Source organism: Pithys albifrons, chromosome 27 (genome assembly GCF_047495875.1).
Source record: "Pithys albifrons albifrons isolate INPA30051 chromosome 27, PitAlb_v1, whole genome shotgun sequence".
NCBI lineage: Eukaryota > Metazoa > Chordata > Aves > Passeriformes > Thamnophilidae > Pithys > Pithys albifrons.
The window spans coordinates 5,363,100-5,390,555 of record NC_092484.1 but is presented as its reverse complement, the minus strand read 5'-3'; the positions used below and the strand labels follow the sequence as shown (position 1 = coordinate 5,390,555).

General features: G+C 53.4%; 1 protein-coding gene across 3 annotated transcripts in view; it reads left to right on the top strand.

The window, feature by feature from the left end:
• Positions 1-24,642, top strand: part of REXO1 (RNA exonuclease 1 homolog) — a 47,846-nt gene extending 23,204 nt beyond the window's left edge. For 2 of the 3 annotated variants that reach the window (XM_071577918.1, XM_071577920.1), the window contains exons 4-16: positions 768-972; positions 1,896-2,059; positions 4,143-4,280; positions 6,671-6,794; positions 7,823-7,936; positions 9,806-9,943; positions 12,098-12,211; positions 12,794-12,867; positions 17,263-17,373; positions 17,791-17,906; positions 18,059-18,197; positions 21,017-21,137; positions 22,045-24,642. In XM_071577918.1, coding sequence (XP_071434019.1) covers positions 768-972; positions 1,896-2,059; positions 4,143-4,280; positions 6,671-6,794; positions 7,823-7,936; positions 9,806-9,943; positions 12,098-12,211; positions 12,794-12,867; positions 17,263-17,373; positions 17,791-17,906; positions 18,059-18,197; positions 21,017-21,137; positions 22,045-22,133 — 1,647 coding nt within the window. In that variant the 3' untranslated portion in view covers positions 22,134-24,642. The remainder of the gene's footprint in view (positions 1-767; positions 973-1,895; positions 2,060-4,142; positions 4,281-6,670; positions 6,795-7,822; positions 7,937-9,805; positions 9,944-12,097; positions 12,212-12,793; positions 12,868-17,262; positions 17,374-17,790; positions 17,907-18,058; positions 18,198-21,016; positions 21,138-22,044) is intronic. The other variant, XM_071577921.1, reaches the window with a different exon arrangement.
• The last annotated feature ends 2,814 nt before the right edge of the window (positions 24,643-27,456 follow it).

Genomic DNA, 27,456 nt, shown 5'->3' with positions numbered 1-27,456 from the left:
GGTGACCTCAGCACTGGAACTCCCTGAAGGGAAGTTCTGGCCAGGTGGGGGTTGGTCTCTTCTCCCAGGCACTCAGCAATAGGACAAGGGGGCACGATGGGCTCAAGCTCTGCCAGGGGAAATTTATGTTGGAGATCAGAAAGAAATTCTTTGCAGAGAGAGTGCTCAGGCATTGGAATGGGCTGCCCAGAGAGGGGGTGGATTCCCCATCCCTGAAGGTTTTTAACCTGAGCTTGGCCGTGGCACTGAGTGCCATGATCTGGTAAAGGGACTGGAGTTGGACCAAGGGTTGGACTTGATGATCTCGAAGGTCTTTTCCAACCCAATCCATTCTATGATTCTGTGATTGTTCACTGCAGAATAAACCACAGCAGGCAGCAGTGGGCTCCATTTGTGTGCCAGTGCAAGGCTCAGTATTGGCAGAGCCCAGAAGTGGGTTGGTCACAGGCATGGGGGGCACCACACCATTAAAAGCAGTTCAAACACCGCCTGCCCACTGAGGATGTGCTGGGAGGCCTTCCCAGAGGGTGAATCATTAATGCCAGGGGTTCTGATGGGTGACTGGGACTGTTTTGCTCTGGGAGACACTTGGCACCTTCTCCTCTCAGAACCCTGTACTTGCCAACGGAGGGAGTGAGGAGGAGAGACCTTTCTGTGGGGGTGACAGGCAGAGAGTGGGGATGGGGAGGGGGTGCTGACCCTTACAGATGTGTGTGTGTGGATGGGCAGGGCAGGCAGTGCTGACCCTCAGCTCTCTCTCTGTGCAGGCAGACCCCCCCAGCCAGCCCCCCAGCAGGCCCCCGACGCGGCGCCCCACGGCACAGGAGGTGTGCTACCAGCGGATGCAGCTGGCACAGCAGCAGGCGGCACAGCTGGCCGTGGCTGTGCAGAAGGCCTCTCTCTCTTTGCCAGGAGAAAGGAGGAGGATTGCCCACGTGCCAAGTGCCGCCCTCACCACAGCAGCCAAGCACAGTAAGCCATGGGTGGGTGGGGTTTGGGATCTCTGTGCTGTGCTCCCCTGGGAAAACACACTGCTTGGTGGTTAAATTTCTCCTGCCAGGAGATGGGTGGCATTGGCCGTGACCTGAGTCTGTGCTGGTGGTGACCAGTGGAAGGTCTTTCCCTGAGCAAAGCCATCCTCTTCTGAACAGCAGGAGGACGCACAGACAGCCCCGTCCCCCTCCCTCATTCAGCCTTTCATAGAATCACAGAATCAGTTGGGTTAGAAGAGACCTCTGAGATCATCAAGTCCAACCCTTAATTCAATCCCACTTTGATTACCAGATCATGGCACTCAGTGCCACTTCCAGTCTCACATTAAAAACCTCCAGGGATGGTGAATCCACCCCCTCTCTGGGCAGCCCATTCCAATGCCTGAGCACTCTCTCTGGAAAGAATTTCTTTCTGATATCCAACCTAAACCTCCCCTGGCAGAGCTCAAGCCTGTGCCCTCTTGTCCTACTGTTGGTTGCCTGGGAGAAGAGACCAATCCCCTTTCCTGTTCCTGTTTCTCCTTGGACCGGGTTTGCCCCTCATTCCCCCTTCATTTAAGCCTTCAGAGGTGGCAGGAGCAGGAGGGAAGTGCTAATTAATGCTCTTTGCTGTCCCTTTGTGGTCAGAAGGACTCAGCACTGTTGTGACTCAGTCAGGGCCTTGCAGTGACAGAGTCACCTCCTTAAACTCTGCTGACTCAGTTACCCCAAAACAAACAGAAATGAGGCACCTTTCCTGGCAGAAGGTTCCTTCATCCCTGCCTGAAAGGTGGTAAAATTACCCAATTTGTATCCCTTTGGAGACCTGGATTTGAAAAAAATCACAGCTTGCAGCATTGGCTTGTGGTAGGGAGTTCCTTTTGGCAGCCTGGATTTGTACCTGGTGTTCTCTGTTCCCTGCAGGCCTTGGGGGCAGCAAGACAACTGTTGGGGGCAGGAGTGCCACACCTTCCAATGACTCTGAAGCCCCCACCCTCCCTCTCAAGGCTTGCACCTTAGCTGGGATGGCTTCCAAGACCACCAGCACCATCGTGCCCAAAAGGGTAGCCCACGTTCCCTCCTTACAGGTAAGGGGAATCTGAATTCTTTCCTGTCATTCCCCACTGGGGGTGGTGAGTCTGACTGTGCTGTTCCAAACTCAGCACTCCCTGGAACTGGTGTTTTCATTGGGTCGGTTAAATGGCTTTGTTTCTTCCTGTGGTTTTCCTCAATGGCATTGTATAAAAAATTAAACTCTTGTAGGGTTGGAGCTTAAAAAGACAGAGATCCTTCAGTGCTGCTGTGACCTCTTTGAATATTGATCGCTGCTCCAGAGTGAGCCTTCCCTGCTCAGGGCCCAGGGGTGGGTCAGAGACTCGGAGCCTCTGGTGTCCAAAGACATGGATGGATTAATAGCCTTCCTGGGCTTTGTGGGCCAGGCTGAGGCAGGTGGTTATGAATAATGTCCCACCGTGGCCTACACAGTAAGATGTGCTCACTGAACTTCATGCTGGTGTTCATATTTAGGGAAAAACCCTATGTTTGTTTTTCTTTTTTTGCCCTTCTTTTTTTAAGTATGGGATACCTGCCCAGCCTTTGGGTACTTTTGCTGTGAGTTCCTTAGCAAAGAAATCACTTAACAAAGTGACAGGACAAGGGGGAACAGGCTCAAGATGAAAGAGAAAGGAGGGCAAGTTTAGGTGGGATATTGGGAAGAAATCCTTCCCTGGGAGTGTGGGCAGGCCCTGGCACAGGTTGCCCAGAGCAGCTGTGGCTGCCCCATCCCTGGGAGTGTCCAAGGCCAGGTTGGATCAAAGGAGCAGCCTGGGCTGCCCATGGCAGGGGGTGGGATGGGATGGACTTTAAGGTCCCTTCCCACCCAGACCATTCCGTGATTCTACAAGTTCCTCCTTACCCCATGAGCACTGGGAAACCTCTTACACACTCAGGGCACTCAGAGCAGAGTTTCTCATGGAGCAGTGAGTGGGTGGCAGGAATGGGACTGGTGCCAGGGTTTGATTGAAGATATTCTTATTGATGATATATGGTGTCAAGATATTTGGTAATATGCTCTGATTATTCCTGTAAGAGTGAAAAGTTATTTTCTTCTTCACTCACCCAAACAGCCACCACAGTAATGTAGAACTCAGAGCTGATCAAAAGTGAAAGAAACAACCGAGAGGATAAAATATTTATCAGTTACGGAGGTGCTTAAGGGTATTACATTAGAGACTGAGAAAATACATATATTTAATGGGAAGCACCAAATCCCCTTCATCAAAGTAGAAATCTCCTGGGGGAAATGATCTCTTTTCCCACTGAGGTAGGACCACATGCTCCCCTTGAAAGGTGTTCACATCTTCCAGAGAGCTGTTTTCATTCCAGATTGCAGCAGGTGGTTTGGTTTATGGGTGTCTCTTCAGTGGGATGGAGAAGAACTGAGGAAACAATTGGGTGTTTTTGAGGTGAATGTACAACTTCCTTTCTGAAAAGGAGGCAAATGGTGTGATTTGGGGAATAAACTGGTGGCCACTGGAAAGCTGCAGGGATAGGTCCTAACTCAGTCCAACATGAAGGTTCTGTTCCTGAAGAAGATGTTGTTCTGTTGAAGGGGAAAATCCTTTCAGGAGCATCATAATTGACTTTAAACAAGGAAGAAAAGCCCCAGTGCAGTAAAGTCACAGGAATCGCACAGGAAGGGCCATGGTTTTGCCTGGCAGGAGGAGCCTCCCCTTCTCTCCTCACAGCCAGAGGACCAAAAACTGCCTGTCATGACACCCATCAGTGCTGTCATGTGGTCACAGCCCCAGTTCAGAGCACAGGGCTTGGTACCATCCCACTCTTGAATCTCCTGTTGGGAATGTCAGCATTTTCCTGCTCTGGAATGCTGTGTGTGCCTGGAGAGCTGTGACTAAGGCCACTGGAGTCCTTGGCCCCTGGGTGAGTTGCAAAATGAAACACAGTTGTTTTTTATGGTTAAAATACTGAAGGTGGCACAGAAGCTCCAAGTGGTATTTTTAGTACCAAAACTGATGCAAGTTGTGTTTGGCTTTGGGCAGATTTTCAGAAAGGAAGTCACACCACTATGAATAACAGCAGGAAATGGGAGAGACTCAGAGCAGCTTCCCAGAGCCTGACCAGCCTCTCTCTCTCTCTCTGTCTCATCCCCAGAGCACCACCTTACAGAGGCCTGTTATTCCCACAGAGTTTGGTGCTAAAGTCCCAACAAACATCCGGCAGAGATATCTCAATCTCTTCATCGATGAGTGCCTCAAGTTCTGCTCCTCCTCCCAGGAAGCTTTTGACAAGGTCAGTGCAGGTCCTGCTTCTCAGGAATCGAGGTGGCAGCAGGGAATAACATCCCCTGCCTTGGCCAAGACCTGAAATTGTAGCAAATCCAGAAAAATGGCTTGGATTTTTGCTTGCAGAAACGTGGGGGTGGGAACTGGATTATCTCTGAGGTCCCTTCCAGCCAAAACCTTTCCATGATTCTGTGAAAACTCTCCTATTCACACACAGTTCTGTAAACTGGCAATAAATAATTCCAGACTGGACAGCAGGAAGTGGAATTCCTGTGGGGGCTTTCAGTAAGAAATCCCACCTTTCCTATCATTTGGAAAGCTTCCCTGATCCACTTTAGTAACCCCAGAAGAGGAATGCAGGGGAACGTGCATTCTGATCCAGCTGGACAAAAAGACCTTTTGCTCTGGTTCAGTAGGAAACACCTCCTGGAACTGAAGTGCTGAGCACAGGAAAGTGTCTGAGATAGATGTAATTGGTTGTGAATTATTCCTTGCTGCTTATGAAGGCTTTTAAGGAGACTTTTAAGGAGCCTTCAGGCAGCAGGAACAGTGGAGTGGGTTTTCCAAAAGCAAAGTTGAGCCACTGATACATTTGATTGGAAAACTTTGGCCATTAATGTTAGTTGGGTAAACAGGAGCCATTGTGTGGTGTGTTTTGGAACCAAAGGAGATGCCACAAGGATTTCTCTTGTGGGATTTCACCCTCACAGCTCCCTGGAGAAAATGTTCCTGTTGCATCCCAGGAGTGACCATTTGCCAATATTCCTTTTCTTACCAGTAAAGATCTTGTAGTGCACCAAAGTGGGAAAACCAGCTTTCCCCCAGACAGTTCCAGAACTGCTTTATTTAATGTCTCAGGGCAAGTTTCCCATGAAAATGCCTTTCCCAGCACTTTGTTTAAAATACAATTGTTTTTTTCTCTTACTCACCTGAGCAGGCTCAAGTCAGTACATATTTGTGCCAGGTATTCATTACTCAGTTCCTTGTCAGGCAATTGTTTTTGCTGTCCTACTTGGAGTCTGTATTTTAAGAGCCAAATATTTCCCCAGAATCAAGAGCAGCTGTGGCTGCCCCATCCCTGGAAATGTCCAGGGCCAGGCTGGATGAAGCTCTGAGCACCATGTTCTGTCTGGACTTCAGCAAGGCCTTTGACACTGTCTCCCATAATACACTGCTGAAAAAGCTGGTAGCCCATGGCTTGGACAGGTGTACCCTCTGCTGGGTCAGGAGCTGGCTGGAGGGTCGGGCCCAGAGAGTGCTGGTGAACGGGGCTGTGTCCAACTGGGGCCGGTCACCAGTGGTGTTCCCCAGTGGTCTGTGTTGGGTCAGGTCCTGTTTAACATCTTTATTGATGATTTAGATGAGGGGTTTGAGTCCATCATCAGCAAGTTTGCTGATGACACCAGTTTGGGAGGGAGTGTTGACCTGCTGGAAGGCAGGAGGGCTCTGCAGAGGGATCTGGAGAGACTTGAGAGATGGGCTGATTCCAATGGGATGAAGTTCAACAAGGCCAAGTGCAGGTCCTGCTCTTTGGCCACAACAACCCCTGCAGTGCTCCAGGCTGGGCACAGAGTGGCTGGAGAGCAGCCAGGCAGAGGGACCTGGGGGGACTGAGGGACAGGAAGCTCAACATGAGCCAACAGTGTGCCCAGGTGGCCAAGAAGGCCAATGGGATCCTGGCCTGGATCAAAAATAGCGTGGCCAGCAGGCCCAGGACAGTGACCCTTCCCCTGGACTCTGCCTTGGGGAGGCCACACCTTGAGTGTTGTGTTCAGTTCTGGGCCCCTCAGCTCAGAAAAGAGATTGAGGGGCTGGAGCGGGGCCAGAGAAGAGCAACGAGGCTGGAAAGGGACTGGAGCACAAGTGCTGTGGGGAGAGGCTGAGGGAGCTGGGGGTGTTTAGCCTGGAGAAGAGGAGGCTCAGAGGTGACCTCAGCACTGTCTGGAACTCCCTGAAGGGAAGTTCTGGCCAGGTGGGGGTTGGTCTCTTCTCCCAGGCACTCAGCAATAGGACAAGGGGGCACGATGGGCTCAAGCTCTGCCAGGGGAAGTTGAAGCTGGAGATCAGAAGGAAATTCTTTGCAGAGAGAGTGCTCAGGGATTGGAATGGGCTGCCCAGAGAGGGGGTGGATTCCCCATCCCTGGAGGTTTTTAAACTGAGCTTGGCCGTGGCACTGAGTGCCATGATCTGGTAAAGGGACTGGAGTTGGACCAAGGGTTGGCCTTGGTCTCAGAGGTCTTTTCCAACCCAGTCGATTCTATCATTCTAGTGGGGGGTGTTCCTGCCCACGGCAGGAGGGTGGAACAAGATCTTTAAGGTCCCTTCCAACCCCAACCACTCTGGGATTCTGGGAATGGTGGGAGGGGAGTGTGTGGTGATGGGCTGTGCTGTTCCCAGGCCCTGGCAGAGGAGAAGGTGGCCTACGAGCGCAGCACCAGTCGCAACATCTACCTGAACGTGGCTGTGAATACCCTGAAGAAGCTCCGGAGCCTCGTGCCCAACTCCCCATCCAGCACTCACAGTAGGTACCACTCCTGTGGCTGGATCCCTGGAGCCCTGCTTGGATCAGGAGCCTGTTAAAAAGGCAGCCCCCATTTCTCAGCAGCATTATGCTGAAAGGCAAACAGCTCCAGTTCAGCTTTTTATACCCTGGCAGGCTTTAATGGGCCTTCAAGAGGCGAGTCCTGCAACGCTTTGTTGGCTCTCTGAACCTAAATGGAGATAATGCCACATGGATTTTTTTTTTAGCACAAGTTTTTTAAAATGAAAAGCTCTGCTAATGGAGTAACTTTCACATGATGCCTTCAAAGTGATAGAATCGTCCATCACCCCAGAAATCTGTTACACACATTAAGCTTCAAGAGAGAAACGAAGAGGGTTAAGACATTTCATTATTGGCTCTCGAGAGGGTACATTAAACAATCAATTTGTGCTGTTCTTGTGAATTTTTTCTCCGCTGGTCTCTTCCCTTTTCTCCCCTCTGTCTTCATTATGTTCCTGGCCATTAGTCAGAGCAGCTGAACTTGGGAGGCTGGCCTTTAGGAGAGGGCTGCCAGTTAATGATTAGTAAAAAGCCCCTCTCTGCCATTATCTGATCTGCTGAGCATATTCCAGAGCTCTGAAGCTCCTTTCTAAAAGAAGTGAAAGGATTCAGTGTGGGGGGGTTGATCTACAGGGCCCCAACAGCAGAGCTGCTCCCTGGGGTGGGTGATGCCACTGCAGTACATGAGGGGTCAAGTTGTCTTGGTCAGTGCAGAGTGAGCAAGTAGAGCTATGAGTTTCTAGGAAAAACTGTGAAAATGTCTTTGTTGCCCTCAAAATAAGTTGCTGTGACCTGACAGTGTGAACTGAAAACTCTCCCTAGTGCTGGAATGGGAATGCTGGGCCAGAACCTCACACAGAGAATCTATTTCTGGAGCAAAGCAAGAATTCAGGAGGATAAACACAGTCCTCCTCTTGCCCATGTGCAGTGCCCCAAACTAGGACTGAAGTCACTGACTCACCTGGATACCTGATCTCTGTCCTTTTGCTGCTTCCTTCTCTCTGCAGAGACGAGTAACAAGAAGGTGGTGTCCCACGAGGCTGTGCTGGGGGGGAAGCTTGCTGCCAAGACCAGCTTCACCCTGAACCGCTCAGGGAACCTCAGAGCTGAAGACCTGACAGGTAAGACCCTGCTCCTGCAGAACTTCAGCCTGTAAGGTGGAGCTGGGGGTGCAGCACTGTGTCTGGGGGAGCAGGATCAGGGGGTGCATTTGCCTGGAGTCCTGGGCAGTCTGGGGACCATGATATCAGAAGAGATAAAGCTGTTGGAGTGTCCAAAGGAAGGACACAGGGATGGGCAAGAGTCTGAGGAGCAGCTGAGGGCACTGGGCTTGTTCAGCTGGGACAGAGGACACTGAGGGGAGACTCCTCGGGGGCTGCAGCTCCTCCCGAGGGGAGGTGGAGGGGCAGGCACTGAGCTCTGCTCTGGGACCAGGGACAGGACCCAGGGAACAGCTGGAGCTGTGCCAGGGGGTTGGGATGGATCTCAGGGAAAGGTTCTTTCCCCAGAGGGTGGTGGGCACTGACCAGGCTCCCCAGGGCAGTGGGCATGGCCCCAAGGCTGCCAGAGTTTCAGGAGTGTTTGGACAATGGGACAGGGGGGGATTGTTGGGGTGTCTGTGCAGGGCCAGGGGTTGGACAGAATGGTCCCTGTGGGTCCCTTCCAGCTCAGAACATTCCAGGGTTCTGTGATATGAAGGGCTGGGGTTGATCTGTGGGCAGTGTTAGGTTTTATTGCCTGAGTGCAGCACAGAGTCCCTTGGTGGGTGTTGACACCACTGACCAGTGCCCTCCTCCTTCATTCCAGCTCCAAGGTCACCGCTGCTCTCAGCCTGGCTTTGGTGGAGCATCAATAACCACTCAGAGCTGCCTCTGGTGTTTTGGGTGTTACTGTACTTTAACTTTCTTGCCCTGAAGCAGTGCTTTACAATGTGCCTGTCAGATTAAAAGGCAAACTTACAAATCTGCAGCAGCTCTGCAGGGCACACTTTCCCTTCTCCAGTGTCACAGCAAGGTCATATTGTAGCCAGGGGTTGTGCCACAAGCATTATTCATGTTGGCTCAAATCGGTTTTGGGTCTTTTGGTTGCCAAGAGATGCGGGCAAATTGTTGAAGAGATCAGAGAAGAGCCAGGGAGGCCACAGAGCAGGAGGAATTGACATGGAGAAAGCTTAAAAGGGCCAGTCTGGCTCAGCTAAGCAACATCAAAGGGCACACAGCAGTATTGGAAGGGTTTAACGCAGCAGCGAGGGAAGATATTGAGCAGAGGGGAAAAAAAGTTATAATTATTCTGTGAAATGAAATGAGCAGCCTGAAATCAGCAGCAGGAAGAAAGGTTGAGATAATGAAGTTTTTAGGGAGCTGTGGGTGGCCTTTGATGGATGTTCTGTGAGCTGTTACCAGTTATCAGTTCAAGCAGTTAAAGCATTAATATAGCAGAAGTCTCACATTTAGTGGTCGGACAAGGAGGAATGGCTTTACAGGGACAAGAGGGCAGGGTTAGGTGGGATATTGGGAAGGAATTCTTCCCTGGGAGGGTGGGGAGGGGCTGGGATGGAATTCCCAGAGCAACTGTGGCTGCCCCATCCCTGAAGTGTCCAAGGCCAGGTTGGACAGGGCTTGGAGAAACCTGGGCTGATGGAAGGTGTCCCTGCCCATGGCAGGGGGTGGGACTGGATGGGCTTTAAGGTCCCTTCCCACCCAAACCATTCCATGGCTGCATTGGTAACAAAAAGGCCTGAAGTGAGCCCTTTGGAGGAATTCTGTCTCAGCTGTGCTTTCCAGACTTAATTCTGCCTGTTCAAAGTGGTTAAAAATCAGCTTGTGCACCAATGACCAGATCTTAAAAACCACCACCCAACACCCATTTCCTTGTAAATCCCAAACCAGTGGAAACGAGTCTGTAACAGTGGGAATCCCTGCCAAGAGGCTTTTTAAAACCACAGCCAGCAGATGTGACTTAGCTGTGTGTGTGTGTGTGTGTGTGTGCAGGAGCTGCCCTGTACCGGCGCCTCAAGGATTACCTGATGACTGAGGAGCAGCTCAAGGAGAATGGGTACCCCATGCCCCACCCCGAGAAGGCAGGACGTGCCATCCTCTTCACTGCAGAGGAGAAGAAATTGTTGGACTGTAAGCTCTGCTGGGTCTTTGGTTCTGCAAGGTTTGCTGCACACAGCTGGGGACACCTCTCCTGCCTGTGTGAAGGTCTCACTGTGCAGCCATGAGCCCCTCCTTGCTGTGACCCCTCCCCACAGGCCACCTTGTCATGGGGAGCAGGAGTGTGGCTACTCAGCTCTGCTGTGTTCCCAGTGGATGAGTTTCTCCAGCTTGCATGTCATGGAATGTTATCTTTGACCCAAGGTTTATACTTTGTGGCTGTGAGGCTGAGTGAGGTTTTTAATTTCTAATTCCCTGGCAATGGGACAAGAAGAAATGGCCTCAAGTTGCACGAGGGGAGGTTTAGTTTGGGTATTAGGGAAAAATTCTTCACTGAAATGGTTGTGAAGCATTGGAGTAGGCTGCCCAGGGAAGTGGTGGAGTCACCGCCCTTGGAAGTGTTCAGACAGTATCTGGATGTGGCACCTGGGGCCATGTTTTAGTGGTGAATGTGGTGTTGGGTTGATGGCTGGACTCGAGGACCTTAAAGGTCTTTTCCAGCCTTGGCAATTCCATGATTTTATGCTGCCAACAAACAGGAACTGGGCAGGTTGTCTCCCTGGAGAAACTGCCCTTGTCCCCCTCTGTGAAGACACATTCTGCACTTGCTCACTCAGGTTTAGACTTCAAGGCAATACATGGAAGGGAAGTGGTGGGAAAGAGGCTCCTGTTCCACACCTGATGTCTTTCACCTCTTCCAGGGAAAGGAGCTGCTGTTTGTTGGAATATGAACCAGCATTGGACCAAGCTGGTTTTGCAGTGGGTCCTGCCCTGCTGGCTTGGGTTGCAGAGTTTTCTCCTGGATCCCTTGGCGTCTCTGGGCCAAGTCATTCCCCAAAGTCCTTTTTGCAACTGGACAAAATGTTCACAAAATCCCAGAATGGTTTGGGTAGGAAGGGACCTTAAAGCTTATCCAGTCTCACCCCCTGCCATGGGCAGGGACACCTTCCACTGAGCCAGGTTGCTCCAAGCCCTGTCCAACCTGGCCTTGATTCCTCAGGCTGGGATGGGATTCTGCTCTACCTTGAATTTCCTGACCTTGTAGCAGGATTTCTGCTCCCCAGACACTGCTGTGCTGAGCAGGGATAAAACCCAGGCTGAGGATCGTTGGGGAGGTGCCTTTCCACACTGCTCTGACCATCTCTTTGCAGAGACCTGCTGGAGTGTGTTAAGTGCTCATCCATGTTAACACCTTGTGTCTACATCTGTCCTGTGGTTGCTGAAGCAACCTGGCCTAAAGCTCTCCTGCATTAACACTGTCAAGTGCTGTATTTGTTAGAGCCCTTTTCTCCAGGTAACCAGACAGCTCTTTTTTGTGATCTTGAGCTCATGTTCCTGTAGTTTCCTGCAGATGTTGCAGGATCCTTGAGTTGATGCTGTGACCATGGGCAGTGCCCACCTCTGGACTGGTGTTACACAGAGCTGGGAATGTGGTAACAGCTTAAATGCTGGGTCTCAGGGAATTGTGTGGAGATCAGAAGGATGATAGTCAGCTACTTTACAGTGGCTTTTTGCATCTCCCTTCTCCAAATTTTGGGCAGCACAAGCCCAGCTGGCAGCAGGGAACAGGGAGGGACTGTGCCCTTGCTGGGCCAGGCTCTGCTGTGAGTGTTCCCATTTTTGGGTGCTGGAGAATCCTCACAGAAAAGCTGTGCCCTGGAAGGACTAAAATGTCATTTGGAAGTGACAAGGCACAGATCCCCTGGAAACCAGACTTCATTAGCCCTGATGGCCAAAGAATGACTTATTTATCCTGTTTCTTAAAATAACTGTGTTAGAGTCCAACGTAATTTGCTGTGGATGGAGAAACAGTGCAGCAAATGCTGATGGAGCTGTGGTGCAGCTGGACCAAAACCATTAGAGAGTATTATTACTTACCTCTGGGAAGTGTTTGAGGTGGGCAGATGCTGCAGGAGTGCATTCTCAGAGGGATTGCTTTGCCTTTATAGGAGTTGGGAACATTTGGAATCCTTTCTAACAGGAAACATTTTGCTGCTGTTTGGGGCTTGAGTCAGCCTGATTTAGCTGTGCTTTGGCCAAGCTGAGCAGGTGGGGGCTCTGAGTAGATGGGGACTCTGAGCAGGTGGGGCTCTGCAGTGACCTGACTGTTGTGTCTCTCTCCCTAAGCCTCGTGCAGGATCTGCTGTCGCTGTGGCACCGAGTACATGGTCTCGGCCTCGGGGAGCTGCGTCCGCAGAGAGGAGTGTGTCCATCACTGGGGGAGGCTGCGCAAACAGAGAGGTCTGTGCCTTCCCCGGGGCTCTGCTCCACCTCCAGGCACACTGCTCCTCCTTTTGGGGCTTGCCATGCTCCCAGGTGGTGGCACTTTGTGGTCCTGTCACTGCTGGCCCTGCTGAAATGGCCTTGCAGAGTCGCTGGGCAGTGGGAGAGTCCCCAAAATGTGACACTGGGGCTGGAGCTGGTTCACTGTGTTTAAAAGAAGTAAAAGAAAAATCAAACCTTTCTGTTCAAAGCCTTTTGAAAAAATCCACCCTTTAGGAGGCTGCCTGGGAGCACTAGAGGTCTGTCCCTCCCACGAGACTTTGCTGGCCTTGGTTGAATTCATTTGCAGTGAGACACTAACCTAGTTTGAGCTTTGCTCTGGTTTTCCATCAGATTATCCAGGTGGTTCTGGAGTTTGTCTGGCTGAGCATGAGAGACTGAAACTCCTCAGACTGCTGCCTGTGAATCCAGGGTTATTTCCCCCCTATGTTTGACACCATATTGTTGCTGTGCTCATCCAGGGTATCTCTGCATGTGAGAGCTGAAGTTTGGGTCTCTTGTTAACAAGACTCTTTGACTCTGAATCTCTTGCTCTTTCAGTGCCAGGAGGATGGGAAACTCACTACAGCTGCTGCTCTGGAGCTGTGGGCTCACCAGGCTGCCAGGTGGCTAAAGTAAGTTCTTGAGCAGCACCTTTGTATTCTTAGTGACATTTGTGCTCTGCTTGCAGTGGCAGTGGCTGGGAAATGCTTGTTGAAGCCTCTAGAAGAACACTGGCTTCCCTTAATGGGGTACAACAAGTGCTACTTAAGTATTTTTTGCTATGCAAAGGTAGGAAAACCCAGTGTTTGGCACTCAGCTGTGTGGAGTGAGGTGGTTTGATTTGTCCCTCTACTTCAGGGATACACGAAAGCTCATGTTGTTCAGTGAATCGTAAAAGTGAGAAATAAGGGATTTCCTTTTAAGGAGCAGTCTCAGAGCCTTGGCAACGCTGCGCCAAAACCTTTTTCCCATCTTTTCCGTCCCCAGATTCCCATGCTAAGGTAACTTTCTGCTGAAGGTCACATATCTTTTTTGAGCTTTGCTTGCTACCTGCCCTCTTGTTGTGCCAAAGGGAGGAACCTTCCCAAGGAGCCTGTTTTAACTCCTAAATGTTACTTCTCTGAAGGAGGGAGCCCAGCACTAGAAAACAGAATTAAAATCCTGCTCAGGAGTGGAGTTTGTGCCTCTGAAAGAGGTGAGCATTGGTTTGGATACCTTTGCACAGGTGTGTTTTTCTTTCCTTAGGCAGCAGGACAAATGGTGTCCCAGCCTGGCATCACCAATCCTTTCAAACCATAGGCTGAAGAGAGCAACCTGCCTTTTGCCTCTCCCTCAGGTCTCTGGGGATGTTCCTTGTCACTTGTGTTAGTGGCATTTTTATATTTGGAACTGTCATGCAGGGGAGAACCAAAAGCCAGAGGCAGGAAATTCAAGGTTTGTTTAAATAGGAAAAGTTTTCTGTCTGGGCACCATAAAAGCCTGCCCTGCACAGTTGGAAGCATGGATGGGCTCAGGCTGCTACTTTTCTTCTCTTTTAATGTAAAATTAGATTAATTTTTTAGTCAAAGTTCAAAAAACAACATCCAACAGGGATGAAAGTCAAGAGAATTTGGTGGGGGTGTAAAAGCATGACCTGTCCCTGTGTTTTTGAGGGGCTGTTGTAGACCATAAAACTTCCTGGCCTTTAAGAGACACACAGTTTGTGTAACAGCCCCTGAGTGGGACCTGGCACTGTGCCCTGGGGCTTGGCATCTTCCAGCTCTGCCACCTGTTCTTGTGCTGCTGCAGATCAGGATGTTGTGGCTTTCCTGGTTTTCAGAAGAGTCCCAGAATCCCAGGATGGTTTGGGTTGGGAGGGACCTTAAAGCCCATCTCATTCTACCCCCTGCCATGGACAGGGACACCTCCCACCAGCCCAGGTTGCTCCAAGCCCCATCCAACCTGGCCTTGGACACTTCCAGGGATGGGGCAGTCACAGCTTCTCTGGGAATTCCATCCCAAGCCCTCACCACCCTCCCAGGGAAGAATTTCTTCCCAACATCCCATCAGCAGTGGTAAGCCATTCCCTCTTGGCCTGTCCCTCCATGCCAGTATAAAAAGTCCCTCTCCCCCTTTCTAAAAGCCCCCCATTTTCACAGCATCCTGTGGTGGATTTAAAGTTGGATGCACAGCCTGCTCAGATCAGGGACACTGGGATTTGGGATACTGGGGAGCACAGCATCTCTCAGCTTTGCAGAAGGGCACTGAAACCAGCAAATATTTGCAGTCAGACACTGTTCTCAGTGACCAGAGTCAGAGCTGGGTGGAAGGCATTTCTGTGTGTCCCCAGAGCCTGGTGCTGTGTCTGGTGCTCTCCTGCAGTTAGGAAGGGAGGCAGGAGATGGCAGGATGGAGCTGTGCTGCTCCTGCTGCTGCTGCTTCTCCTGCTGCCGGCCTGGAGTGGCTGTTCTTTGTGGTACTCCAGGCTGCTGCTTCTCTGCTCTGAAAAACAGGAACAACTTCATAGAATCATCATAGAATCAAGTGGGTTGGAAAAGACCTCCGAGATCATCGACTCCAACCCTTGGTCCAACTCCAGTCCCTTTACCAGATCATGGCAAATCTCAGTTTAAAAACCTCCAGGGATGGGGAATCCACCCCCTCTCTGGGCAGCCCATTCCAATCCCTGAGCACTCTCTCTGCAAAGAATTTCTTTCTGATCTCCAAGTTCAATTTCCCCTGGCAGAGCTTGAGCCCATCGTGCCCCCTTGTCCTATTGCTGAGTGCCTGGGAGAAGAGACCAACCCCCACCTGGCTACAACATCCTTTCAGGCAGTTCCAGACAGTGCTGAGGTCACCTCTGAGCCTCCTCTTCTCCAGGCTGAACACCCCCAGCTCCCTCAGCCTCTCCCCACAGCACTTGTGCTCCAGTCCCTTCTCCAGCCTTGTTGCTCTTCTCCGGCCCCGCTCCAGCCCCTCAATCTCTTTCCTGAACTGTGGGGCCCAGAACTGAACACAACACTCAAATTTCTCTGCCCCCCTCCCAGCCAGAAAGATCTGGGATGAAGCAGAACAAAAGCCAGTGTAGAAAAACCCCTGACTGGGTTTTTGCTGTATTGCAGAGGGAGGGAAGGGCTCGGGCCACAAGGGAGAGGAGTGTTTGCTGCCTTCTGGCTGCAGATGTGCTCTGCCCATTCCTTCAGCAGAGCAGTGGGAGCCATGCCATGGATGCAGGATGGAGAAGTGTGGCCTCTTGCTTCTGGAAGCAGCAAATCATGAGGCCTTTGAGGAGTGCTGTCTTTGGATCCAGGAACAGATTGGCCTCAGTGTTGGCCCAGCTGCCTCATTAACTTCAAATGATGCAGTTCCTGTGCTCTGGCTGCACCTGCAGCACTGACCTGTGCAGGAAAATATGCAAATCCTGCTCTGGTTCCCCCTCTGCCTACACATTTCAGCTTTCCAAGGGCCTCAGTTCCTCACCTCTCCAGCCTTTAATCCCAGCACAAACCAGGACAGTTTGATTCCTGGTGAGATCTGTGCTGGGCACTGCTGAGGCCACCCCTTGAATCCTGGGGTCAATTCTGAGCCCCTCATGACCAGAAGGACATTGAGAGGCTGGAGCGTGTCCAGAGAAGGGAACGGAGCTGGGGAAGGGGCTGGAGCAGCAGGAGTGGCTGAGGAAGCTGGGGGGCTCAGCCTGGAGAAAAAGAGGCTCAAGGGGGACCTTCTTGCTCTCTGCAATCCCTGACAGGAGGGGGGAGCCAGGTGAGGGTTGGGCTCTGCTCCAGGGAACAGGGACAGGACAAGAGGAAAAGGCCTCAAGTTGTGCCAGGGAAGGTTCAGGTTGAATATTGGGAAAAATTTCTTCACAGAAAGGACTGTAAAACATTGGAAGAGGCTGCCCAGACAGTGGTGGAATGACCATTCCTGAAGGTGTTTAACAAACATGTGGATGTGGCACTTGGGGACATGTTTTAGTGGTGGTGCTGGGTTGGCTTGATAATCTTTGGGGTCTTGGAGGCCTTTTCCAGCCTCAAGGATTCTGTGATTCCATGATTCTGAGCGTGGTGCAGGAGGCTGTGTCCAGGCTGCTGTGGTTGTGCAAAACTACATTTAGATTTAGGGGCAGACAAAACTTAAACACAACAAAAAGCCACTGGGGCATAAGGGAGGGAGACTGGCACCTGAGTGTGGTGCTGCAGGTTAATCTGGCCCAAAACCATGTTAGTGGGCAAAAGGGCAGTCCCAGCCTCTGCCTTGCCCTTGATTACCTGTTCCTGCTTCCGCTTTAAACTTCATCCAGTTCAGAGCTCCTGCTGCAAGGAAAACTCTCAGGATCACCAGGGGTGGGATCTGTGGAGCAGCGTGGGAGTGCCTGTTGCAACAGCAGCTCAGCTTTGCATTGGCTTAAGCCACTTGTGAAACCACTCCCTGAGTATTCCTGCTGGATCTTGTTGACCTTTAGAGCTTTAGCTGGGAATAAGAAGTGGTTGGAAATACCCTCTCTTGCCTCATGTGCTGTGGGCTGTAGCTCCTGTTTGTCTGAACTGGCTGGATTTGGAATGCAGTGCCTTTTATTTTATGCCCACTTTGACATGCTCTGGTACTCGGTTACACCAGTTTCTTGTGGCATCTCCACCTGGTGCTGGTGCCCACACAGGGATGCCTGGAATTGGAATCCTGCACTGGGCATGTCTCAGCCACAGGAACCAGGAGCTGCAGTGAGATCAGTGTGAGACCTCAGTGTGACCCTTCCTGACTAATTCTGCTCCAGACTGAAAGCTCTTTGTCCCCAGTGATGTCCTGCTCCTCCTTGCACTGTCAGTATGATGCCACCCAAACCTCAGCTTGGCCTTGGAATTAGGGTTGCACATGGCTGTGTTTGCTGGTGTGGTGAACTTTTCAGGCCCACTGTAGGCAAAACTTATTCCTCATTAACATTTAGAAATGATAAATATTTTTTTTATTCAAGTGGAGGTTCACTGAAGTGGACTTCTTGGATTGTTGTTCTTATCATTGACAATCATCCACTTCTTTTTTTCTTTAAGCAACACGTTCATGATGGGAGAAAGGAGAGCCTGGATGGCTTTGTGAAGACTTTTGAGAAGCTGCCTACAACTGATGGGTACCCTGGGATCTATGCCTTAGACTGTGAAATGGTGGGTCAAAACAAAGCTTTTTGGGGAAGGCTGTGGGTGTGGATGCAAGTGGCTGAAGGAAAGCTCTGCTTCCTGACCTCCTCCTTTCTGTTCTCCTCTGGATTCTAAATCAGATTGGTCCTGTTCATGCCAATTAGCTGTTACTGCTTGCTGTATTTGATGTGGGGACAGCCTGAGCTGTGTTGCTGCCTGGCCTCTCTGCACCAGCTGTGCTGCATTTTGGGAGCTGCAGCTCTTGGCTGAAGGGCTCTATCTGACCCTAAGCCATGTCAGTGGGCAAAAAGGCAGTGCCAGCCTCTGCCTTGCCTTTCTTATCTTTAAACCTCAGTTTGGAGCAGGCAGGGTGCCAGGACAGCCAGGGGGCTGCCAGGCTTGGCTGGTGTGTGCCCCTCCTCACTCCTGCCCTGTCCCTTGCAGTGCTACACCAAGCAGGGGCTGGAGCTGACAAGAGTCACTGTGATCAACTCGGACCTGAAGGTGGTGTACGACACCTTCGTCAAACCAGACTCCAAGGTGGTGGATTATAACACCAGGTGAGGACCAGGACACCAGTGAGGGTGTTATTGGGAGGGGCTTGGAGGGATGGCTGGGAGTGCTTGCTGAGACTCCACTGACCACCAGTGCACGGGGCCCTCGAGGTGTTCCCTCAGTGAGGGACACCCACCTCTCTCCTCTTGCCCTGCAGGTTCTCAGGAGTGACAGAGGAGGACCTGGAGAACACAAGCATCACCCTGAGGGATGTCCAGGCCGTGCTCCTGAACATGTTCAGTGCAGACACCATATTGATAGGGCACAGCCTGGAAAGCGACTTATTTGCACTAAAGGTAAGACACTTGGTGTGTAGGCTTCACATCTCCCTCTGGATTATGTGTCTCCTTGCAATTTAGGAAGTGTTTATTTCCAAGAACCAGGAGGACACAGGAGATCTGATCTCTGAGCTGGTGGGGTCTTGTCTGTGGTGCAGTAGTGAGTTCATGTGTCACTCATGGTGTCACCCCAGCTTGTAGTGCCTGTAGCTGCCCAGGGTGACAAACCTGTCTAGAGGTGACAGGGGTGAACGGGGGTCTGAACACCCTGCTCTGGTGGAAGGTGTTCCTGCCCATGACAGAGGGAGGAATGAGATGAGTTTTAAGGTCCTTTCCCACCCAAACCATTCCATGATTCTGTGACTGACCTCAAATCATTTCCCTTTCGCCCCTGCCATGGTTGTCCTGTTCTCTGCCTGCTTTGCTGGGATTTGTGGTGTTACTTTGGTCAAGCTTTTCTGACCCTTTTTCTCTCTTTCCTGCCTGGCCCTCATCAATCTGGTCTGCACATCCCTCAGCCATCTCTGCTGTCCTGCCAGGAAGGTCTGTCCCCTCCCCTTGTCCTCTGCACATGGACCCCAGGGGCTTGTCCAGGACCACTAAGAGACTGTGGTGGAGACAGGAATGAGTCCTTGCTCTGTGCTCACAGCCAGAACCTCCTCCAGCCATCCTTCATCCCACAGCCCCTTCAGCAGCAGCTGTGGCTGCCAGCCCACAGCCCTGCCTAGAGAGAGGAGGCTTTAAATGCCTGTGAAATGCTTTACCTCTCCGTGGCACCCTTTTTTCCCAGCCCAGGAGAGGCTTCATCATCACAAAAACATCATTCACAGTTTTATCAGCTCGAGATGACTGCCTTGGCCTCTGAGAGGCTTGATTTTCTCCCAGCACTGCAGGCAGTGCCAAGGGAAGGAGCCAGAGCCATCCAGCAGAGCCTGACAGGCAGTGGATGTCAGGCTTTAATGGCTCAGGGCTGTGGCAGTAAAGTTGACATCTCGCTAATGGCCCTGGCCAGCTCCAAATGGTGATAGCACTTCAAGTTTTATTTAAAGCTTTATTATCCTGTTTCCTCAGTCTTCCTGATCTACATAAGTAATTACCATTGTGCCTGGGGTGGTGCCAAAGCTGACTGCAGCCCAGAAGAGATTATCCTTAACGTTGGCAGTTTCACACTCTGAAGAGCGTGGCAGGTTGTTTCTGTTCAGGTGCAGCTGTTCCAGGGCACTTTTGGAGCTGGGCTGTGGAACTGTTAATGATGGAGTTACAGGTTGTCCTGCAATATTAGCTGGTGCCCCAGAAGAGTTGAGGCAGGCAAGGAGATGGGATTATCAGGGTCCTGTCAGAGCCATCCTGTGTTGAGACGTGCAGAGCTCTCTCTTGGTCTGGCACACAGGTTGGTCTTTTAGACTCTGCATTTTACTCCTGTACTCAAGATGTAGGATTGCCTTCATCCACATTCCTTTAGCTCTCCCTGAACAAGTGCTTGACAGCAAAGAATTAATCTTGTCTTGGCCTGAGAGTAAGAAATTAGTGTTAAAAAATGTCAGCCTACCCTGTGATTATGGACCTGGGCAGGTGGTGCTTCCTGGCCATGCCCAGACCCCGCTGGTGCAGGGTTCTGGTCAGCATCCCCAGTTCCTCCAGCATGATGTCACTTCATGGCTGGAGTATTAGACTAGGGGGCTGGAGTCCCTCTGCCAAGGAGCCAGGCTGGGAATGCTGGGAAGAGAAGGGTCCAGGGACACCTTTGAGTCCCTTCCAGTGCCTAAAGGGGCTCCAGGAGAGCTGGAGAGGGACTTGGAACAAGGGATGGAAGGACAGGACACAGGGAATGCCTTCCCACTGCCAGAGGGCAGGGATAGATTGGATATTGGGAAGTGATTCTTTCCTGTGAGGGTGGGCAGGCCCTGGCACAGGTTGCCCAGAGCAGCTGTGGCTGCCCCATCCCTGGGAGTGTCCATGGCCAGGTTGGACGGGGCTTGGAGCACCCTGGGCTGGTGGAAGGTGTCCCTGCCCATGGCAGAAGGTTGGAAATCCCTTCCAACTCAAAGCACTCTCTGTGATTCAGTGATGGGATCTCCCTGTCCCAGCTCATCCTGGCTAAGGCAGTGCTCATTAAAAGCCTCCTGTTGACTCACTGCTAAGGGATGGGAGGATTTTGGGAGCTTTGCACCCTGAAGATTGGGCCTGTTCTGCAGCAGCAGGTGGTGTGTACTGAGTCAGCTGCAGTTTAGTCTTGCACATCCTCTCCACTTCTGTCCACATCTAAGAATCCCAGAGTCTCAGGATGGTTTGGGTTGGAAGGGACCTTAAAGATCATCAGTTCCAACCCCCTGCCATAGGCAAGGATGCCCCTCACTGGGCGAGGTGCCACTCACTAGATCAAGCTGCTGCTTCTTGAGGAGCAGTTGAAAGGCTGTTACAAGCTTGTGAAGGCAACTGGTTCCCCAGTTTAAGTTCTTAATTGTGAGAGACTCAGTTATTCCAGCTTCTCCAGGCTGGGGTGTTAAGGATTGACCTGTCCTGCTGAGTTACATGAAGTGAGTCAGCCCTGAATCTGCTGCCTTGAATGTGGGACGGGCAGGGCTTTGGGGGCAGGTGTGTGGCTGGCAGGGTACCCTCCAAGGGGAAGTCACCCTTCTCCCAGCCACAGCCTCTTGCCAGACTGGTTGGGTTGGAAGTTGCCGACAGCCCTGACCGGAGGGTTGGTCAATCCGTGTAGGAATGGGGCAATAACCCTGTGGGGCAGTACCTCTGTGGGGCATTAACCCTGTGGGGCAATAACCCTGTGGACAATAACCCTGTGGGGCAGTAACCCTGGTGTCCCCTCCTGCCTGCAGCTGATCCACAGCACCGTGGTGGACACGGCCATTGTGTTCCCCCACCGCCTGGGGCTGCCCTACAAGCGGGCCCTGCGCACACTCATGGCCGACTACCTCAAGCGCATCATCCAGGACAACGGTGAGCACCAGGGGTCCCTGGCTCTGCCTTCCTCTGCTCTCTTCCTCCTGCTCCTAAGCTGTTTTGCCCGGGCAGAAGCTGGGAATATTGCAGCATACGGACTCTCTGCCACACACAGTTATAGGGTGACCCCTGTTTTGAGGGTGCAGTGCTCGCTGATTCCTTCCCTGTGCCAAGTAGGGACCAAGGAAATGGAGTGAGAAGGGCAGGGGTGGCTCTGCCCAGGCCAGGTCCTGCCCTCCCTTCTTTCTGTGGTCACCTGAGATTGACTTTCCTGTGAAGTGTGGCCAGTTCCTTCCTGCCTTCCCTGACCAGGGCAGGGACTGTCCCCCTGTGCTGGGCACTGCTGAGGTCCCACCTCAAATCCTGGGGTCAGTTCTGGGCTCCTGCTGACCAGAAAGACTTGAGGGGCTGAAGTGTGTCCAGAGGAGGGAATGGAGCTGGGGAACGGGCTGGAGCACCAGAAGCAGCTGAGGGAGCTGGGGGGGGCTCAGCCTGGAGAAAAGGAGGTTCAGGGGGGACCTTCTTGCTCTTCCAAACTTCCTGACAGGAGGGGGGAGCCAGGGTAGGTCAGGCTCTGCTCCAGTGAACAGGGACAGGACAAGGGGAAATGGATTCAAACCTTGAGGCGCCAGGGCAGACTCAGGTTGGATATTGGGAAAAATTTCTTCACTGAGGGAGTGGTCAGGCACTGGTACAGACTCCCCAGGGCAGTGGTGCAATCACCATCCTTGGCAGTGTTCATGAAAGCAGCAGAGGTGGCCCTGTGTCATAGGGATTGGTAGCCACAGTGAGGTTCTGTGGGAGGTTGGGCCTGATGGTCTTGGAGGGCTTTTCCAGCCTAAATGATGTTGTGATTCCATGTGCAGCAGAGGGGTCATGGCCACCTTTGTGTTTGTGTCCCCAGTGGAAGGACACGACTCCAGTGAGGACGCCAGGGCCTGCATGGAGCTGATGGTGTGGAAGATCAAGGAGGACGCCAAAGTGAAGCGGTGACTGGCGCTGTGTCCCTCCTGTTCCTCCTGCACCTCATGAAGCAATGCAATAAATGCCCAGAGTCACACTGTCCACCCATGCACAGCAGCATGCTCACCATCCCCAGCTCTCCCAGTGCCCAGGGCACTCCTGCACTGCTGCGGGGACAGCTCACTGCCCCAGCTCACACCTGCAGGTCCCTGTGCCCAGGCAGGGGCTCTTGGATCCTTGTGCTCCACCTGAGGGATTCTCTGGTCCTGTGGGCCTAGCAAGGTGGTTTTGAGTAGCACAGCCAGAGAGAACCTCTTGGTTCCTAGGAGAAGCTTGTAGAGGTAGGTTGGATATGTGCAGAAGGATCATTTTGGTTCAGTTAAAGGTAGATCTTGTACTTTTTTTTTCCAAGTGAAACTTCAATTGCCTCTACTCCAAAGCTGGTTGATTCCTGCAATGTTTGGAGATGGGGAAGATGGAAGAAGGTTGAACAGGAAGCTGTAAGTGAGTGGATTGCATAATTGGTGTGTGACTGGGGAGCAAGAGCCAAGGACTGAGGACCTGAGCAGAGATCCTGGTGCAGTCCCTCTGCAGAGCTGCTGGAGAGGGAGCTGGGAGAGGAATGAAGTGGGACTGGGGAGTTGCCACCTGCTGTGACCCAGGTGATCTCCTCACTGGGGGCTGGCTGGCACCTGTTTCTGCAGGGAAACCATGGGTGTCACACCTTGCCCAGACCTCAGGGAGCCACGTGGTGATGCAGGGACAGCGAGGAAGGGACAAAGCTCCCAGAGCCAGGCAGCACCTGCAGGTGCCAGGGGAGCAGAGCAGGCACTCTGGCACTGCAGGGCAGGACAGGCTGTCCTTCCTCAACCCTGAGCTTCCAGCAGGTCCCCAGTGAGCTTGTGTGTAGGGATCAGGGGTTTGGGGAGACTGGGGTGCAGCTGAGATTGTACCCAAGGGCTCCCCACCAGCCTGTTCCTCATGCAAGGACTCAGTGCAGGCAAGAGCTAAAGCAATAGGTAAAAATTCTTCTTTTAAACTGGTTTACATGTTAAATGTTTCAGAAGAGCAGAGGACCCAGTCGTGGCCTGTGTGGCCCCTGAAGAAAAGCAGCTGTGTGTGACTGTCACACTGGTGTGACTGGGCAGAAGCTCTGGCAGACTGGGTGGCACTGGTTGTCCCTCCACCCAGACTGGTGCTGTCAGGGGCCAGCAGAGCTGAGTGGGACAGTCCCCATCGAGGGGGTCTCTCAGCTGAGCTCAGGCAGCAGCTTCTCCCCCTTGTAGAGCAGTGACCCCCTCACCCTCCCTGCTGGCACTGGAATTGTGTCCCGTGGTGGCTGCTGTGGCCCTGGCATGGGCTGGCTGTGTCACTGAGGGGCAGAGGGGCCAGAGAGCTGTTGGGCTTTGGTTGCTGCTGGACCCATGTCCTGCTCACTCCTTTGTACCTGCACTGGGCTCAGGGTTTGGGGATGTGCAGTGTGTGCCCAGCTTGTCCTCTGGCCTGTCCCACCCCGTGGGGGGCATGGCCTGGGCTCTGTGCCACGGGCAGGGGTGTCCTGCTGTTCTGTGCACATCTAGCAGGGTCTCCCCATCCCTCTGCTGCCCTCGGAGGTGTCTTCTCTGGCAGGCTGTCCTGGGGCCACCAGAAGTGGGGGCTGCAAAGGCTCCTGTTCCTGCTGAGCCCGTCTGTGTTCCTGTTCTTGCCCCAGGTTTTGGGAATGCAATCCCTGCCACTCCCTCAGTGCTCCACATCCAGCTCTACAGCCCCTCCTTCCCCTGCCATGGAGTTTGCACCCCAGGCAGCCTCGGGACACCTTGGCCTGTCCCCCTCTCCCGTGGCCTGCTGGGAATGGTGCTGGTCCTGCCCAGGCTGTGGGAGAGACATAGTTCAGTGCTTCCTCACGGGGGAGGAAAGGTTTGTTCTGCCTCTGCCTCCTGTCCCATGTTTATGCCCCATTTATTTTCAGCCCTGGCTGCAGCCATGGAATGTCCCTGCAGCAGCCATGGCAGGTTTCAGGGCTGGCTCTTGCCCTGAGGGTTCCCTGTTCCTTGACAGGCAGCCCCTGCTCTCCAGCCCTCCCTCAGCAGCTCCTTCCCAGGAAAAGCTGGAGCATCCCAACATGGGCCCAGTGTCCTGCTAGGGGAGCTGCTTGCTTGGCTTGATCTCACCCCCTGGGCCTGAGGGAGGCAGGACATTCCTTCAGGCAGGAATCCTGCCAGGCCATGGGACCTCCAAGCACTTCCCCTTCCTTTCCCCACAGTCCAGGACCCCCTAAAATGAGGTTTTTGGAGTGGGGGGTGTATAGGGAGGTTCCCTGTTTCCTGGAATGTCTGTGGGAAAGCAGAGCCACGTCCAGCCCACACCACTGGTGTGGTCAGAGCCAGTCCTGCCCCTGCCCCCCCTGCCCTCTGGGCACCCCAGGGCACTGCAGAGCCAGGGCTTTGGTGGGGCAGGAGCTGTTTGGGTTGTACAGAATGATTGTAACCTGTAACTTTTTGTAATTGTTTTTAATAAAAGGGTGTTGACTAGATGCACATTCCTGAGTCTGGGACTGCTCTGCCTGTGGCTGGGTCGGGATCGGGGAGTGCTGGAGCCATCCTGGAGCTGGGAGGGCCTGGACAGCCTTACCTAGAACACCCCGAGCTGGAGGAGGGAGTTCATCGTGTCCAAGTGCACCTGGATTTGGGCAGCCCCAGGCATGAGCAAAGACTGGGAGATGAACTCATGGAGGGCAGCCCTGGGGAGAAGGACTTGGGGGTGTTGGTGGATGAGAAGCTCCACATGCCCTGGCCACGTGTTGGCACCCAAAAACCCTTGTGCCCTGGGCTGACCCCACAGCAGGGTCACTAGGGGAGGAGGGATTCTGCCCCTCTGCCCCCCTCAGGTGAGACCCCACCTGCAGAGCTGCCTCCAGCTCTGGGGAACAACAGCAGGAGGACATGGAGCTGCTGGAGAGTCCAGAGGAGGCCACAGAGATGATCCCAGGGCTGGACTCCCCTCTGCTCTGGAGCCAGGCAGGGAGAGCTGGGGGTGTTCACCTGGACAAGGCTTTGGGGAGACCTGAGAGCCCCTTCCAGTGCCTAAAGGGGCTTCAGGAGAGCTGGAGAGGGACTTGGGACAAGAGATGGAGAGACAGAACACAGGGAATGGCTTCCTCTGCCAGAGGGCAGGGATAGACTGGATATTGGGGAAATATTCTTTGCCAAGAGGGTGGGCAGGCCCTGGCACAGGTTGCCCAGAGCAGCTGTGGCTGCCCCATCCCTGGGAGTGTCCAAGGCCAGGTTGGACAGGGCTTGGAGCAACCTGGGCTGGTGGAAGGTGTCCCTACCCATGACAGGGGGTGGCACTGGATGAGCTTTATGGTTCCTTCCAACTCAAACTGTTCCATGATCAACTTGTATCTGCTGTTAATCCCTCCTGGTCCCCCCAGGGGCTCTGCACAGATCCCACACCTTTCCCAGCTCTCTGGTCTGTGCCCCAACAGCAGTCAGGGGAGCAGAGGAGCGTGAGGAAAAGGTGGGAACTGGTGCCAGTGGCAGCTGCAAAGGCCCATCCCAACCCCTGGAGGACACGAGGAGGGGGTGCCAGGGGGGCCCTGGCCCTGCAAGCCCTTCCTGGGTCCTGGCTCCTCCTGCCTCTGTCCTGGAGCTGGAGTGGAACCTCAGCGTCCCCCCCTGCCCAGGCTCCCCTAAAGCCCGTATCAATCTGCCAAATGGGGCAGGAATTAACGTGCCAAGCGAAGGAGCTGATTCAGCACAGAGGAAGAGGTGAAGGTAAAAAGTTCAAATAAAGAAATAATGGCCCATTAGATGACCTCACTGGCAATGTGTTTTATTTAACGGGCCGCTGATGGCTCCGCCGTGGCAGGGGGTGCTCAGGATGCTGTGAAAGTCACACCTGACTCGTGTTCTCGGCCACTTCCTCCAGCCTTTGGGGCACTGGGTGCTCCAGCATTAGCCCCCAGTGCCACCTCATCCCCTACGGGTGGCTGGGCCTTGTCCTCCCACCGTGTCCTCCCACCGTGTCCCCCCTTTGCAGGTCACCTGCTGCCATGGAGGGGTGCTGGAAGGGCACTGACACCCGGAGGTGACACCAGGGGACACGTGTGGTGCCCAAAGCACTTTGCTTCGGTGCTGCTTTGGAGCCTGCAGGGTGACAGGGACCCTCTGAGTCTCCTCTGGGTAGAGGGTGGAGGCAGGTGGGGTTTTTAGGATTAGGAGAGCCCTGATCCCTGAGGAGCAGCCAAGACATGCGGACGGGACAGATGGACACAAGGCCAGGCTTTATGGGGCTTGGAGCAACCTGTGCCCCCTCCCTGTCTCTGTGCCCCCTCCCTGTCTCTGTGCCCCCTCCCTGTCTCTGTGCCCCCTCCCTGTCTCTGTGCCCCCTCCATAGCCCTGTGCCCCCTCCTTGTCCCTCTGTCCCCTCCTTGTCCCTCCGCCCCCTCCTTGTTCCTGTGCCCCCTCACTGTCCCTGTGTCCCCTCTCTGTCCCTGTGCCCCCACAGTGCAGTGCAGGGGGGCTGTGGCTCTGCCCAGACATGGCAGTCCTTGTCCCCAGCCCTAAACCTGCCCCAGGGGGAGGTGAGTGACACTCATGTCACTACAGTGACCAGAGTCCACCTGCACCCTCCAGCCACCAGTGAGAGGGGGGAACTGGCCAGACTGGGGAGCAGAGGCTGGTGGTGGGCAGGAGACAGGGGCAGTATCAGTGCCCAGCCCTGTGCCCTGCCCTGGTCTGTGGGGGCTGAGGGGTAGCTGGAACAGGGGAGGAGGTGGAAGAGGAGGGTGCAAAGAGCAGGAGGAAGGGCATCGGCAACTGGTTGTGCAGGTTTTGGGAGGGGAGTTTTTGGGTGCTGGAGGTGAGTGCTGAGGGCACCACTCACTTCTGCCACCACCTCCGGACCCAAGTTTGGGACACAACGGGGAGTCTGGGAGGGGCCAGCTGGAGGCTGAAGCTGCTCCAGGCTGAGAAACAACCCCTGTCCTGCAGGGAAATGCTCCTAAATTGTTATTATTATTTTCCCCAAACAAGTGGGGCTTTGTAGCTGCTCGGCCACTTGGAACAGGCACCTGGAGCTGCTCAAGGAGTGGGAAAGGCCACTGAAGGTTTAACTCTTCCCTGTGAGAGCAGGGTCTGCCAGAGGCAGCTCCCACCAGGGGCTTCTGCACCACTGGGGTGGCAGGACAGAGGTGGGTGCACTGGGACAGCCACTGGGGGGAGGATGGATGTGCTGAGACAGACACTGGGGTGGGGATGGACGCACTGGGACAGTCACTGGGGTGACAGGAGAGGGGATGGATGCACTGGGACAGCCACTGGGGAACAGGAGAGGGGACAACTGGGACAGC